Source organism: Cebidichthys violaceus, unplaced genomic scaffold (genome assembly GCF_023349555.1).
Source record: "Cebidichthys violaceus isolate CVI_PGR_0920_01 unplaced genomic scaffold, fCebVio1.0.p SCAF_27, whole genome shotgun sequence".
NCBI classification, from domain to species: domain Eukaryota; kingdom Metazoa; phylum Chordata; class Actinopteri; order Perciformes; family Stichaeidae; genus Cebidichthys; species Cebidichthys violaceus.
Genome location: NW_027176450.1, coordinates 1,044,921 through 1,061,828, shown reverse-complemented (window position 1 = coordinate 1,061,828; position 16,908 = coordinate 1,044,921). Strand labels below are relative to the sequence as shown.

The 16,908-nt window shown below is 40.7% G+C and overlaps 2 protein-coding genes across 2 annotated transcripts; one reads left to right on the top strand and one right to left on the bottom strand.

The window, feature by feature from the left end:
* Positions 1-4,332: 4,332 nt before the first annotated feature.
* On the top strand, positions 4,333-9,502 carry ftr82 (finTRIM family, member 82). Its single transcript, XM_068721353.1, has 7 exons — positions 4,333-5,122; positions 6,378-6,473; positions 6,578-6,811; positions 7,243-7,402; positions 7,514-7,570; positions 7,773-7,841; positions 7,925-9,502. The coding sequence occupies exons 1-7, from the start codon at positions 4,532-4,534 to the stop codon at positions 8,443-8,445; spliced, it is 1,728 nt and encodes a 575-aa protein (XP_068577454.1). The 5' UTR covers positions 4,333-4,531; the 3' UTR covers positions 8,446-9,502.
* A 1,695-nt stretch (positions 9,503-11,197) lies between these two features.
* Positions 11,198-16,481, bottom strand: atp5l (ATP synthase, H+ transporting, mitochondrial F0 complex, subunit g). The gene is made up of 3 exons (XM_068721397.1): positions 16,360-16,481; positions 15,782-15,942; positions 11,198-11,401 (listed from the first exon to the last, which is right to left on the bottom strand). The coding sequence occupies exons 1-3, from the start codon at positions 16,409-16,411 to the stop codon at positions 11,303-11,305; spliced, it is 312 nt and encodes a 103-aa protein (XP_068577498.1). The 5' UTR covers positions 16,412-16,481; the 3' UTR covers positions 11,198-11,302.
* Between the last annotated feature and the right edge of the window lie 427 nt (positions 16,482-16,908).

The following is a 16,908-nucleotide window of genomic DNA, read 5'->3' as shown; positions in this document are numbered from 1 at the left end:
TGATCCAACAGCTACTACGTGTGCGAGTTATATAGAGTAAACAGAGAGGGCGGCTAAACTGGTTAAGCCGAAACCAGTCAAACAAGGGCGGGGCAACAAAAGGACACAGTAAATGCCTCCATCAGTTACAGAATGTAATGACAATGAATGAAATGTGTGATCATGAGACACAAGGTTGTTTCAAATTTTTTATTTTTTTATTTTAATTATTCATTAATATTTTATTTGAATGAAAAAAAAATATATAGGCCTTGAGGATTTTATATATTTTTGATAAAAGGGGTTCAAACAGAATATTACAAGTGCTGATTGGAATGCTGTTAGTTGTACTTGCATCCCATAAATAGATGAGTAAAAGCAGGTTCATTCAAAAGTAAGAAGGCAGAAATTAAAAGAAGCCTAAGGTGTGTCACACTTTACACTTGAGAAGTGGTCTCATTGCTGAGTGTTAGAGATTGCCTCAAGGGAGACTGTTCCTTTTGGACATGTAAAAACTGCCCTCAGGAGATTATTTTCTGTACTTCCACTAATAATAATAATACAACTACCTTCCTGCTGAACAACTGCAATATTCCGTCAGTATCAGTCGACAGCGTCTCCTATCATTGTGATGTATGGTCAACGGATGAAGTGCGGTGATGCTGAATGAACCACTTTGTTGGCCCTGGTTAAATTCTGGAGCCACTGACCTTTACCTCACCTGTAACCAGTTAATTATCAACTCTTTACTTTGCTTTTCATTGCCACTGATTCTCTCTGAGGTTTGACTGGACGCCTGCAGTTTCTGTAAGTCAACACTGAAACTACGTTTCAAACTGTTATTCTATCTCAAGTAAGAAAATGTGCACCTTGAAACCAACTCTAAGAATGTTGTCTCTTCTGAGCTAAATACCTTCCTCTGTAGATTTCACCTTACAGTGAACACACCTCCCAGCCAAGATGGAGTTTCAGGGCAGTAGAAATGGCGATAGGAATGCAACTTCACTTGATAGCCCAGATAACAGGAGGGCCGAGAGAGCCTGCTTCAAAGATTCCATTGTGCTAGAGCCAGCAGGGCTCGAGCAGAGTGCCAGACATTATAGGGCCTGTTGTCCGTCAACAACAGTAAGTACAGCTGATATGCGATACTAAATGTAGCATCTTATTTGTCCAAAAAAAGAATTCTGTGGCAGGGGTCACGCTCCACACTAAACAACACTATCTTGATAGATTGATGGCAATAAGGAGAAAGCTCTCACACAGAAACAAATATTTACATTTTCTCGAAAGACCTTGAGTCACTGATCTAGGTGATGTTACAACGGTTTGGCAACGTTAGTATTCAGATTTAATATTCACTGTACGTCCTGTGAATTGAGCAAGTGTTATCTATTTCTAATAACAGTGACAAAAATACCAGTGAAAATGGTTGAGTCACTGTGACTTGCATGCTCATCTGATTGCATTTAAAATGGCACTTCAACAGGCCTCTAAACTGACAATTTAATTAGGACTTTTTTCTTATTGTCCTGCAAAGCATTTTCCCTTGTTAAAAGACTTCGACCAACCCTTTAACCCTGTTTTTAGCCAAGGGACGGACTTTGCTTTCATAAAACAAAAACATATGAATTTTATGGAGAAGAGGAACCTGTTGGCCTACACTTATTAAACTTCATCTTGATATGTGAGCTAGTGGACGCTCAATAATTCTCCACACCTACGGGCAATTATATTTGCCCAAGTATTGTTTTTCATATCAGTTAAGAGCAAACATGATCAAATGAATATCCATCAAGGGTTCAAGTTTCAGTTTGGCGGACTGCCTTGCTTATCATGCATATTGTGCCAGACCTACTGCAATGCTTTTAGATCAGACTAATATTTATTAATTGTTTTAGTTCATATTTTCCCACACACAATCTAACCAAGCTATTTTGTATTTTATGTCAAATCTGCATATTCTTATTTACCTTAAAGTCATTTTGGGATCAGTCCAGTTTTTAATTTAGGACATACTCGTATGAATGTGGCCATGATAGACACTCAACATGTACTGCTTTTTGCTCTTCTCCTGGCAGACGTTGTGGTGTCGGCGATGCTTACTAGAGGTGTGCAGCCTTTCCATTCACATTCCCCCTGTGTCTGTTTCAGTACTCTTTACCTTTGTGTATCCACCAGCATCAGCTACTGTGTTTTCCCAGAACACATTTTGAATATTGTATTTTCCTGTTTTTATTACTCAGTGAAGTGGGTCCTTATTGTTTCCTTTAATCAAAAAGCCATTTGTGTTCTCATGCACTTTCCCTGCAGAAAGCAGGTTGACCTCTCTCCTCGAACTGGACTTGCACTGAGCTTCAGGTGACTATGGAGTTTCTGTCTGCTTCATCGAAGAACACCGGGACTTGTAACAGGCACGCAACTCTTTTTAGAGAAACCTGTTATTAAGTCTTATTAAAGTGTCTTGTAACATATAGATTAGATTAGATAGACTTTATTTCAGACTCAGGGTCCAGAGAGACAAATACATAAAATGACATACACAAACAGTAAAAGTACATAGGCCTAGCAATGCCTTACAAAGAGACAGCTGTACCAATGTCGCCACAGCTGGGACTGGTAGCATGTGCTACTAAGCCTTATGTTGGTTAAAACAACTATGATCTCATTTTCAGAGTCATTAAGTCGACAAATGAATTTATACATGAGATTTCTTGAAACAGCTTGGAAAGTATTGACTCATGCAGCCACAAACATTTCACTAGCACTACTCCATCTCGGTCTCTTTAGCAGTATTCTCATGACGTCATTATAGGCTACTTGAAGTCTCTGTAAGCTCTTTTTTTTTGTAGTTTGACCACAAGTGTACAGTGTAGAGTGGTGTACAATATGCTCTGAACAGAGACATCTTCACTTTATCTGTACACATACCAAACTTGCGTAAGAGACGCTTTGCTTGTGCATACATCATACGACATTGCCTAGAAATGTCCTTGTCATCGGTCATGTGTTCTGTTATAAAATGACCAAGATACATCACAGATACCAAGATTTTTGTCAGACAATTTGAAGTCAGGGAAGTTTAAACATTTGTCCTCTTTGGTTCGATAGATCAGACATATACATTACCATGCTGCATATTTTTACTTTCTGAAAGTAATAGACATTTTGGCCACATGTGCACTGTATATTATGTACTCTCTATAAAATCAGAGTAAGAATCAAAGTGTGTTTCCCGTGGTAGCGGCCGTGGCCACTAAAAGGTAGTTAATTTGTAAGCAGAGAGCGCTCCCTTTACTCTGGTGGAAGGAAGGAAAAACTGGCTTATCAGAAACCTGACCAAATATGGAGAGGTGAAACTGCCGAGCGTATGAAGTCATGATATGAATCGAAGGTGCAGCCAATATACTTTTTGCAACCTTTAATTAACTTTTTTTTATTGCTACATGATTCTGCATCAGGCAGGAAGTGTTAAAATTACTCCAACTTAATACAATTTCTATTTTCCTTCACAGCAGTGACTCTTGAACAAGCAACATCAGTATTGGTAGAAACCAGTAGGTCTATTTGAAATGCTAATGAGATGCTATGATGTCAGCAGACATGTTATGATGCACAGTGAGTCAGGGTCTCCATTGAAGTCCCCCCCCCCCCCCCCCCCCCCCCCAGCTACACTCACATGAGAGGGATATTTTAAGAATAAAAAAATGCAACATAACTTGTGATTAAGCGTGAATGCAAATATGTGAACCATGCATTGCAAAGAACACACCTAGACCTGATAGCACGCACGCTCGTGCATGTGTGTTTCCGTTTGGTGTCTCAACACACATCTACAGTCGATCTGTGAGCGTGTAGCCAGACCGGTCTGACTGCACACAGTGTAAATACTGCAACTCTCGGACAAACAGCCTGCAGCAGGTTAAACTTTCAGCAAGGTTTTCTGTTGAGGAAAAGGAGCAGCAACATCCCTAATGTTTGAAGTTGCTCAGAAACTTTGCTCAGAGTGTCTCCGTTTGTTCACTGGGTGGTCCCTGGAATTCCTACAGTACTTTAGGCTGCATTTATGTTTGTCGGACTACAACCGGTTTAAGACAATGGCGATTCTGTCCAACAACAATAGGAGGAAATACAGCTGCAGAGAACTGTGCACACACTTCACCCATGGATGAGCCACATGAGAAATCTGAGAATAAAGGAAACTGTGAGGAAAGGGGAAGCTCTTTTTTTCCGGCACATTAGTTGCCACTTGGTGTGCTTTTTACATTTCATTCATTCTCTTTTTTTCACTCTGCTCTCTCTCTTTCTCTCTCTTCTTGCTCAACCTGCTTATCTGAACTGGGCAGGGCTCGATATACTCACAGCACAAGGGGAGGGCCTTGTCTGCTTTCAATCAATAACCTCTGGAATTCAGAAATACAAGTAGGTCCTGTCTCTAGCAGGCTGCACCACACTCTTGAGGGCGGGCTCCCAGGCACACTCAACGGAATCTCTATCTGCTCCTGGCACTCTCTGTCTGTTCCCACAGGTCTGACTGTGTTTGGAGCCCATCGCAATGGCTGACCACACGTCTCCAGATTATTTCAGCTGCTCCCTGTGTGTGAACCTGCTGAAGGACCCCGTGGCTATCCCCTGTGGCCACAGCTTCTGTATGGACTGCATCAGTGGCTACTGGAACGAGGCCGACTACACAGGGATTTACATTTGCCCCCAGTGTAAGATCACATTCACCCAGAGGCCGGTGCTGCGGCCTAACGCCACCCTGAGCATGGTGGCTGAGAAGATCAAGAAGAGCGGCCTCAACCTCAACCTCAACACGTCCCAGGGCAACATCTACGCTGGGCCGAGTGACGTCCCCTGTGACTTCTGCTCTGGGAAGAAATTAAAGGCTGTGAAGTCCTGTCTTAACTGTCTGGCGTCCTACTGCGAAAAGCACCTGAAGCCACACTACGAGTCAGCCACGTTCAAGCGACACAAGCTGGTGGATGAGTTGGGAAACCTGGACAGGAAGATCTGCCCGCAACACCAGAAGCCCCTGGAGCTCTTCTGTCGAACGGATCAGATGTGTATCTGTGCTATCTGCACAGTCAGTGAACACAGGGGCCATGACATTGTCTCTGCTGAGGCAGAAAGGGGAGAGAAACAGGTAACTTCCTTTTAATAAATTGTGTTGTTAGAAGAAAAAAAAACATCAATCAGCTTTTCAGAGAGTGAAAGTGTGATTTCATGTCAGAGAGATAAGTGGTGTGTTCAGTACATGAGAGAAACGACAAGCTGAAACTCGCCTAATTGAACTGTAATATGTTTCACAGTCAGATAAACTATGAGGCATGTGCTTGATACATTTGATTTATATAGTCACTGGAGGGTTTTGAGTTAAAGCAAACAGTGTTTTTCCCAACCCCTGCCCCTGCGCTACAACTGGCAGTTGTACTTTGACCCATTTCACCAACACTATCAGCTAAAACTGGCAGGGATTCGCCGCCAAAACAAATCTTCCCTCTGTAGCACTGGTTCCCACCTGTGGGAGTGGGGGTCTGTAATGATACTGGAATGTCAGGGAGTCAAGGCCTGCAAACGCCTTGCAATCAACCAATCACAACGGTGTAACCACGGCAATGCACATTCAAATGACTCACTGATCACATTGCCTGTAAAGGGATCAAGAGTAGATAAGTCAACAGATACTGCAGTATAAATCTGCAGCATTCAGGGCAACTGGATTTTCCGTATGAGTAATTTAGGAGTGTTTTTATGGCAGCCATGCAGGCTAAATGATGATGGGGTAATAATTCATCCCACAGTTTTCTTCACAACATTAGGAGTCTGGTTTCTCTCATCCAAAGATTAACAACCTGAGTCTCACACTTCTCACTCTGCCCCCCCCTAGATTCTCCACATTCCTCAAGCTTATCTTGAAGAATGGGTTGGTGGGCTCAAGTAAAAGCTGAATTAGAAACCCCTCTATTCTGTGTCAGTGCTACGTGCACCTTGAAACATCTCTTTAAAAGTCAGGCAGCGGTAGATTCACATTCCTAACGTGATCAGAATTCCAGAACAGTTTTTTTTTTTACCCCCCCTCTCCCTCCGAGATAAAAGCCGGCCGTATTAAGAAGCTTCTTTGAGCGGGGCTTATTAGACCTGCCGAAGGGCCTCCCAAGATATTCCTTGATGAGAAAGAATGTTTTTCTACTGAACCAACAAATATGGGGCTTTACATCTCACACAATAAAACAGCATGACATTCAAGTACGTCTTATTAATCTTTATAAGATGTTAATGCGACTTTTATGATCAACTTTGCTGCACAATACATTTTTTAAAAAGCCAATCAGCATGGGAGTGCACTCTAAACAAAAAAGTGAAATATTTGGGTGTGTAATGTTCCTTTTGTTCCGCAGAAACTCTTGGGAATCTCCCAAGCTGAGATTAAACAGAAATGCCAAGAGAGGGTAAAGGAGCTGGAAGAGCTGAAGACTTCTGTGGATTCATTGAAGGTAAGAATTTGATGTATTTCCATGCAAAAGACAGACGTGACTGTAAGGTGTTCTGTACAGTGGTGTCTTCTGTTTACCACTGATACCTGGAGTGCTCTGTCCAGAACTCGGCCCAGAGAGCCATGGTGGAGAGCCAGAAGATGTTTGAGGACATGATCCGCTCCATTGAGAGGATGAGGTCAGAGGTGACCAAGCTGATTGGTATCAACGAGAAGGCTGCTTTCAACCAGGCCGAGGCTTTGATCGAGCGGCTGGAACAAGAGATCGATGAACTGAAGAAAAAGGAGACCGGCCTCAAGCAGCTGTACAGCACTGACGACCACATCCACTTTTTGCAGGTAAGTAACAGCTTTGGAGCAACTGTTAGAAGAAAAAATACATCTAGAGGTTTGATTTGGTGCTAAAAGTTGAAGTGATTAATGTATGGGTGTGGTTTTTAGATATACACCCTTCTTACGCTGGCTGTTCATGATTACGATGACAGCATTGCGACATGTTAAGTCCATTGTATCACTTTGGGTGTAAGCATTTCTAAACAAGCAATTGAAGAGGCGTTAATAGCCTTTGTGCTTATTGCACAAAAATGTCCCCATCTTTGAACAACCCTTTTACTATGAATCATTCTCTGAAGTGATGTGTTTTAAACACTTTAAAACTATATTCCAAGTGTGAAAAATATAGTTGATTAACTCTAACAGTCCCTCACACGGATTACATTGACGGTCGTCTTCGTCCTCATCACGACAATTATTTTTTCTTTTCCTATCAGAACTTCAACTACCTCTGCACCCCCACCGATGACGGCTTCATACCCAGAGTGACGGTGAACCCTGACTTCTCCTTCGGGTCTGTCAGGAAAGCTGTGGCTGAGATCAAGGACCGCCTGGAGGAGTTTGGCAAAGAGGAGCTGCTTAAGATCTCAAAGTCAGGTGTGACCTAAGCAGCAGAACACACAATGCCTCTCTATGATAGGGAGAGAAAAAACAACACAATATATCGTGCTAAATATGAATGTGTTGTCTTACACATGTCTTACACAGTGAGTGAGGTCCCAGTGTACACCACAGAAAGTCGAACATTGGACAGAAGGAGCAGAGGTAAGTGCTGTCACGTCCTATAGCAGTATAAGCCTGTAGGAGGTTAATAATTATTGAGGCTGACAATGTAGTCGCCATTCATCGTAGGAGGCAAACCACAAAGTGAGTCTTTAGTTAAAAGCCCATCGCCAAAAGAATTAAAGGCATGTGTGTGGGTGTATGCGGTTTACACTGACCTAACACAGTGCTTCTTCTTGTGCAGGCAAAGAAATGGTGGACAACGCTCCTTCTTCTCCTCCAGAGCCAAAGAGCAGAGCAGATTTTGTGAAATGTAAGTATCTGGGTGTATTGAACTGAAGACACAATTTGGTTGACAATTAAACATTATGAAAATGTATTGATTCTGATTCCCAGACTTCTGCCAGCTTAAAATGGACCCGATCACAGCCTACAAGGAGCTATACGTCTCTGACAACAACAGAAAGGTCATCCGCACCAGGGACCTGCAGCCCTACGGAGACAACCCGGAGAGGTTTGACAGCTTCGCCCAGGTGCTGTGCCGAGAGGCCCTGTCCGGAGGCCGCTTCTACTGGGAGATCGAGTGGAGTGGGGAGTTCTCCATCGGGGTGGCCTACAGGAGCATCAGCCGGAAGGGCAAAGGCTCTCTGTGTCTGCTGGGCTACAACGACAAATCCTGGAGTCTGCTCTGCTCCGACACAGGCTACTCCGCCTGGCACAACCGGGTGGACAAAGCCGTCAACGGACCCCACTCCCCCAGGATAGGCGTGTACCTGGACCACTCTGCGGGCGTGCTGGCATTTTACAGCATAGGCAGCTCCATGAGCCTTCTGCACAGGTTCGAGACCACATTTGTTGAGCCCCTCTATCCAGGCTTCGGAGTTGGAACCTCAGTCAAGATCTGCAATGTCAAGTGAATGCCGATATTTGAGCGCTCATTTGAAAATCTGAAAGTATCTTCCATGTGTTTCTCATAATATACAGCAGTGCTTTTGGAATATATATTTTTGCAATATTTTAAAACTGTACCAAACCACATTAATGAAGTTATATCGTTAATTTTTTTGACAAAGAATGTTCCTGTCCAATGTGTATACACTTTTTTTTAACGCCACACATCACATATATCATGGTTTGCATTGTGTTTTCAAATCACATTTTGATGTGTTTTCTAAGACATTGCATTACAGTCATTTAGCAGACAATTTTATCCAAAGCGACTTACAATTCAGTATCTATATACACACCGTAGACGCAGCTACGGGAGCAATTTTGGGGTTAAGTGTCTTGCTCAAGGACACTTAACCCCAAAAGACTAGCGGAGCAGGAGCCGGGAATCGAACCACTGACCCCCTGATCGAAAGGTGGCCCTGCTCTCCACTCAGCCACGGTCACCCACCCTTTAAGGTTGAGACATTAAGACATTATTGAAATACATAATTACTACTTAATCACACAAGTACAATATAAAGTGTTTTAGCATCTGATCAGAACCCCTGGATAATATTTGAACGTGTCAGGACCCATTCACTTCATAAAGGGTGCGGCATATCTCAAGTGATGATGTAATTATAAGTCGTAATGGATGTACCCTGAGATAAGGAACATTTTAGAATGATAGGTCATTCCATTGTTGGCCAATATCATTGCATAAGTCATTTAAAATATATTGCATCCTTGTGATCGGTATGAGTAATACAATAACATTTGTGTTGATGCATCAGGATTAGTATTATTATGGTTTCAACACATTCAGAGGAATATTTCATGTTCATTTCATTTTGTCATGTTTTGATATTATCGGAGTTGCTGAGAGTCCTTACTGTTTTTTTTCACTTGAACTAACCCTTATTTAATTTGTATGTATGTTTACTTATGTAATGGACAACCAGAGTATAATTGATATCACAAAAAGACTTGTTTTGTAACAAAATGATTCATTGATAGTTCTAAATAAAGAGCTAAATGAATGAATTAATGTTGGTGTTGAGATTATTTATTTACTCCTACACAAGAATATACAAAGACCAGATGGTATTATATCTATATGACCAAATGAATGGTCTATTGGATTAGAAATTATATGGATTTAAATGAGAAGATAGAGCTGCTTTTCTTTTATCGTTTGTGCTTTAGCAAAGGCGAGGTCTAAGTACCCGTATCAACAAAGATGTAATTTGTCCTTTTTAAGTATTTAACTGGTATTTGAACATTAATTTTTTAATCACATCGATGAATTAACAAGCATCCTGCTCTGAAACAAATTACAGCACCAATACCTCCTGAACATTGACGATACCAACCTCCTCTGTTGCTTGATTACGGGAACTGAACTGTAATAAAAATGTAATAACCACTGTTACTATTACTGTGGGTATAATGTACCGTCAAGCTACAGCAACTGTGGTGTGTTCTGACTGTATATCGTCAAATATGCTTTATGTCAGAAAATCTGACAAATTAAAACTGATATATTTAGAGACAATTTGGATTTTTCAGCATAAATCTACTATAGGACAGCAACATACTGTATTACAATACATATACTGGTATAATTGTCCAAACAGCAACTCACTCACACCAAATTATATCTAAAACCAGCTCAGTGTGTATATTTATATACAGATGTAAAGCTCTACAGTACATTGCTTGTTAGTGCACAAGCATGTTCAAGACAAGTGCAAATCCAAACGTATGACAGAGATGGGGTGTGACACAGTCAAGTGACGATACAGGACAGTATCTGCTTTCGTCAAACATCTCCTGGTTTTCACAGCAGACCCATTTTTCACACGAATGCAATTAGATTTTCCGGGTGACTACTGGTACATAAAGTAAAACCCATTTGAGGTTCCTTGTGACACATAGACTTTGTCTAATAGTGAAAGCCTTTTTTCCCCAGAAGACATTTTAACTAGTGGGAAAAGCATGAGTTAGTAATACCAATAGCAAAGTCTATGTTGTCCAATGAGCAAGTAGCACGCTAAAAATGTCATGTCAATGTCATAACTTCTTACATATCTTTCAACTTGAACTGTTACTACTAATACTAACTTCTGCTAGCTGCTTCAGCTTCAAAACAGTGACGCTAGCCCACTGACCAATCACACTGCACGTTATTGCTGAGCCAGCCGCACCTTAATGCTGACGTAGTTGTAGGCTACCTAAAAGGCTCTGGCATGTCAAAGAATACGCTCAACATGTCAAACTAAAGATCTGATAGGTTGAACACTATGACAATCAACAATATCATCCCCATTTACTTAAACTGCAAAGGCTTCCCAGCAGGCCTCGGGCCTCTCTTCTTACCTAGAGACATAGAGGTGAAATCTGATTGGATAAAAGCTCTACTTAAAACAAGCTGCACTGGAAGCAGAGCAACTGAGGAAGACAGGAGCTGTGCAATGAGAAAATAAGCTAATGGGAAAAATAATTACAATACATTTAGTGTATTTATGAAAAATAATAAAATTACAAAATAGCTATAACTTTGTGATTCCGTTAGCCAACCACTGTTTATACCTGAGCGTTTCCTACTGTGGTGGGTCAAAATATCCTCAGAAAAAAAGGACTATTACACTGTGTATACAGTATAATCTATACAAAAAACACATTTGTCAAATACATGCATGTACTATAAAAAAAAAAAACAAGGAGTCACAAAACAAGTTTTTCTTAACAATAGATATCTGTTTATTGGTTCCCAGGATTCTTGCAGGAAGTTGAGCATACAATGCTCAAATGAAAAAGAAAAGAAGCATGACAGTCCAAATTTCAGACATCATAGCCAACGACGCCTCCTTTGCCAACGCACTCTCCAATGTAAAACCACATCAGCACTTCAGTGGCCACCAGTCCATTCCTTACAGCATCCTGTGTGGAGACAAAATGTTTAATTAGATTTTCTACTGCAGAAATGTATTAAGTAAAATGTGATATTAGCCACCAATGAAATTCTTGACATTGTCATTATTTTCTTTGAGAATTGCTTAATCATGTTTTCATTTTGTACAGCACAGACTATCAATTACAAGAGAATAATACAACTACTTTGGCCAGGTTCCAAGAGCTGCAAATATTTAGAGTCTCCTGGCCTGTTAAAACTTTAAAACATGTTTCACGTCGACATATTTGACAAAATAACGATTTAGTTGTGACAATAAGGGGTCACAGTGTGCTGTTACAGAGACCTGCAAATCACATAAATTACCAAATTTCCTCCATCAATGACAGTGATAAATAATGCCGCAGCTCGCCTGGTGTTCAATCACCCCAAGTTCTTCCACACAACTTCCCTTCTCCGTTCTCTACACTGGCTACCTGTAAGAGCTCGCATCCAGTTTAAGACTCTGGTGCTAGCCTACAGGGCAGTGAAAGGAACAGCTCCTTCCTATCTCCAGGCCATGGTCAAGCCCTACACCCCCGCCCGACCACTTCGCTCTGCTGCCTCGGGGCGATTGGTTGCCCCGTCGCTCAGAGGTCCTGGCGGCCGATCGACCCGGTCACGGCTGTTTTCTGTCCTGGCCCCACAGTGGTGGAATGAACTTCCCACTGACGTCAGGACAGCAGAGTCGCAGCCCATCTTTCGGCGCAGGCTGAAAACCCACCTCTTCAAGAAGTACTACCCTGAGCCTTCCACTTAGCACTTATTGTATTCATACTAGCTTGTTGCACTTATTGTATTCGTATTACTTTTAGCACTAACTGTTTTTCTTTGTTTCTGCACTGTACTTTGGCTCTGAGTTATGCTCTGCTTCATGCTCTTAGATGCTTGTTTGGAAAAGGAGATGTACTTATGACTTCTGGTGACTAGTAGTTCTTTTGATTACCAATGTTGATGCACTTATTGTAAGTCGCTTTGGATAAAAGCGTCTGCTAAATGACTGTAATGTAATGTAATAATGACCTGATAGTTCCCACTCAGGTACAGGACATGGTCCATTGTGTACACCCACGAGTGTTTAATAGTTTAAAAGACTATTTAAAGAAAATAATACATCTGTTCTCTATTAATATACACATGACACTTTAATAATATACTTGTTTTAACATACTCTTATTTGTTTATCATATTTTATTGTACATTTTCATATTTTCCATTTTTAAATTATGTTCTACTATTATTGGTTTACTATTACGCACCAAATCACCAAGCCAAATTACTTGTATGTGTAATGCACTTGGCAATAAACAGTTTCTGATTTTAACAGTTTTTAATAGAAAATATTTTCTAACACAGCTTAATAGAGAAGGCTGTTCTCAGTAAGGTCTGTGAGTGTCGGAAACTTTAAAAAATAAATATGTAATTCACAAAGTCATGTTATAGTGCTCCGTTGAGTCCAGGTTTGCCAACTCAGGCAATCAATAAAATTAAAACAATTTGCATGGTTAAAGGAATAAGAGGAATTAAAGCTGCAAGCAGCATTGATCGGGCCCTCGCAACGTCACACACGTCGAGGGTACTGGCAGGACTCTGGTTGATGCGGCCATGCATTTCTGTGACCATCATACACTGCATGCACAAGTTAGATGATATTTCCTGCGTCGACCAGCAGCATAGCAAGACCATGTTGCCAGGTCTTAAGCCTCAAATGTTTTGAGTGTACCTCCGATACAATCATAAATGTAAGCCTGTTAAGATCATTAAGAAAATGAACGTGTGAATGTGCTTCAGTATTTGTAACATAACAGACTGTCAGGTTACTGGGATGGAGTTCAACTCCCTGCAGTGTCCTACTGATTGTATTTGGACTTACATGAAAGTTAACAGAACAGCAGTGTCATTTGTTTTTACTTGAACACTTTAATTTGACACTGTTTTCATTTTAAGCTCTTCTGTAACTTTAGATTGTAGTGTGAAGCATTCATTGTAACATTTAACCTGATTCTCATGTAGAAGCTCTGGACAGATCATTTATACTAATGCCCACTGACATGGTTTGAAAAACACTGTTGATTAACTTTTGTTCTCCAAGCATCTTAGTTTGCACATATTTAGATCAGAGAAGTCTTTTTCTCATGGTGTGCCCACAAACCCTGTTTGGGCCGCTGTTATGATAGAATTCTGTTTACGTCCGTGGTTGCCAGTAGGTGGCGCTATGACTATGAGTTAATATTGGCATGCAGATGTCCTAAAATCATGACAGCAATCAAGCATGTCAAGTTTGGGGCAGTTTTGACAAAGTAAGGTTGAGTTACAAAAGCTTGATGGATGATGGCGAATCATGTAAAATTGCCGCGACACCAAGTCCATGTTATCCGATTAAACATCAAGCTTTTAGTAACTTTTAATCGTTAAGGTCTTTAGGTTGTTCTGACCAAATTCTAAGCTGATCGGATTATTTCCCTAGGAGGAGTTCGTAGTGCAGCACCTGGAAAAGGAAATAAAACCACAAGAAATTCATACAAAATTCAAATTGGCTGACTTCCGGTTGGGTTTAGAGCCTGGACCCTTAAGACTTTTTTTTAAGTCTACATGTGATACACCTGCTTACTTAATTTCATACATCTAGGTGAAACGTACTGCGAGGGCTGCATCGTCAAAATATTGTAGGGGGCGCTATCGAGCCGAGTTGCCACTCTGAAGCATTAAAATCACATCAGATAACTACATTCAGGATTTTAAATGTGTGTGACAAGTTTGATTTTGTTTTGAGTATGTTTAGCCCCTCAAAAACACCTTTGTTTTTCATGGCGAAGAATACATCGCCACGGCAACGGCATTTCACGAAACAACAAGCTTTGAGTAAATTTAATCACAAAGGTCTTTAGATTGTTCTGACCAAATTCTAAGTTGATCTGATTAGTTCCCTGGGAGGAGTTCGTTAAAGTAGAGCACCTGGAAATTGAAAAAACGACACTAGAAATTCAGACTAAATTCAAAATGGCTGACTTCCGGTTGGGTTTAGGGCATGGCCCCAGGAGACTTTTATTTAAGTCCACATGTGATACATGTGCCTACCAAATTTTGTTAATCTATGTGAAACGTACTGCGAGGGCTGCTTCGTCGAAATTTTGTAGGGGGCGCTATTGAGCCGATTTAACACTGATTGAATAAAATCATATTATAGAACTACATTTTGGCCTTGTGATCTGTGTGTCAAGTTTGCTTGTGTTTCGAGCTTTTTTAACCTCTCCAAATGACCATCATTTTTCACGGCGAAGACTGCGTTACCACGGCAACGGCGTTCGACGAAACATTAAAAGCTTAGAGAACTGGCATTATGAACTTCTTACATTTGTGTGGAACAAATTTGATGTTGATCTGATTTTCCAACTAAGAGAAACAAGCCAAAGTACACAACCTATGACTTCCTGTTGCCACTAGGTGGCGCTATTACTATGATTCTAAATTGTCATATACATGTGTTCAGGGTCAGGATGTTATGACATATGAGAAATTTGGAGCAGATTAGGCAATGTACAGCCGAGTTACAACAACTTCCTGTTTCATGGCGAATGGTGTTTTTTTGCCGCCACGCCACGGACACATAGTTCGATAACTTTTTGATCTTTGAGTATCGTTTCACTGCCAAGGTCTCAAGAGCATACTGACCAAATCTGAAGGCAATCGGGTTTAATCTCTAGGAGGAGTTCGTTAAAGTACGGCGCCTTGAAACGGTCCAAAAACGTCATAAAATTCAAAATGGCCGACTTCCTGTTTGGTTTAGGATATACCTCTTTTTGACTTTTTTGTACGTCCCATCACGTTCCACATACCTACCAAATTTCATACAGCTAGGTCAAACCCAAAGTTGGGGCTACTCTGTAGGGGGCACTATCGAGCCAAAATGTCATGCAAATATTGGACACCCCAATAATACTGGAATTTTCACCACGATTGAATTTTGTGCCAAATTTCAAAAGATTCCCAGTATCCCAAGCACCTCCTTTTTGCGATGAAACTGGTACGATAATAATAATAATAATAATAATAAAAAACATTAGAATAACAATAGGTCCTCCGCTCCGACTACGTCGGTGCTCGGGCCCTAATAAGAGGGTAATGCGTTTAAGTCATTCATAGAGAGTGAAACCTTTCTGGCCATTTTGTCTGTCCACTCTGTCCACACTTACAACAGTATGTCCCCTGAGAAATTAACGGTGCATGCTTGTATTGGGCTTTCTAATGTCACGATAGTTTTTGATAACATATACATGATATATTTTGACCGATCGCTGTAGACTGACAGATGTTCTCTTTATAAAACACACACAAACACAACAATGTGTACCTGACATTGACACACGCACCTTCACTGTGGTTTGACCGAGACGTCCTGACTGGAAACCCTTGATGACGTTTGCGGCCCCCTCGATGGCCTTGGGGATCTCGGCAGGGGAAGGTGGGACAAGTTCAACACGGGCATAGTACCAGAAGGTCGCTAGCCGTGGTTTTGAGTAGGTGACAGCGGCTACGGGAGAAGAAATACTGCAATTACGAGTCTGGTGCAACTTTTCTACGCTTCGGCTACAGTTAGCTTTGAGCTACAGAGCTCATAGCATGTTGATTGGTTGCGTTAGCCACTTAGCTAGCGTTGTATAGCTTACGCTTAATGGGTGTAAACAACACAAATCACGCGTACTAGCTAGCTAATACAACAACTTAGTAAGACAAAGCAACATGAATCTCAATTCAGTGTTTCTGTGCCGAATAGCATTAGCTAGCTGACGTGATATCCCCTTCATTCAATTGATGGCTAAGTCTCAGTGTAACTAACAGCATTGGCCTAGCTAACGTTACGTCTTGTCAATAAAGATTATACTGCCTACTATTCAGTCCCCAGTATTAAATACTTTCTAAGATTAAATAATACAAGAACTCAACTTACCACCGAGCAGGGTAGGTACTTTAGCGACCAGCTTTTGCACTGCCTGTGCCATGTTGAAGTGTTTGTCGATGCTATCTGGGCCCGCGGTTTCCGCTAACCGAATGAATGTCACCTCCACACGAAGGACCCGTGACTTTAGCTGACCACTAAACTGCCTGTTCAGAAAAAGCCTGCCTCTCTTGATTGACAGGGAGACAGAGGCTATATATATATATATATATATATATATATATATATATACGCTATATTACATGCTATATATATATATATATATATATATATATATATATATATATATATACGCTATATTACATGCTATATACATATATATATATATATATATATATATATATATATATATATATATATATATATATATATATATATATATATATCTGGTAACACTTTATAATAACTACACACTATTTGCTCATTAGTTAAGTATGAGTAAACAAGTAATTCATCATTTATAAAGCATTGTTCCTACATTAATACTCATTAGTAACAGTTATAAATGTTTTATTCTTGATTAATCAGCTTGTCTATTTC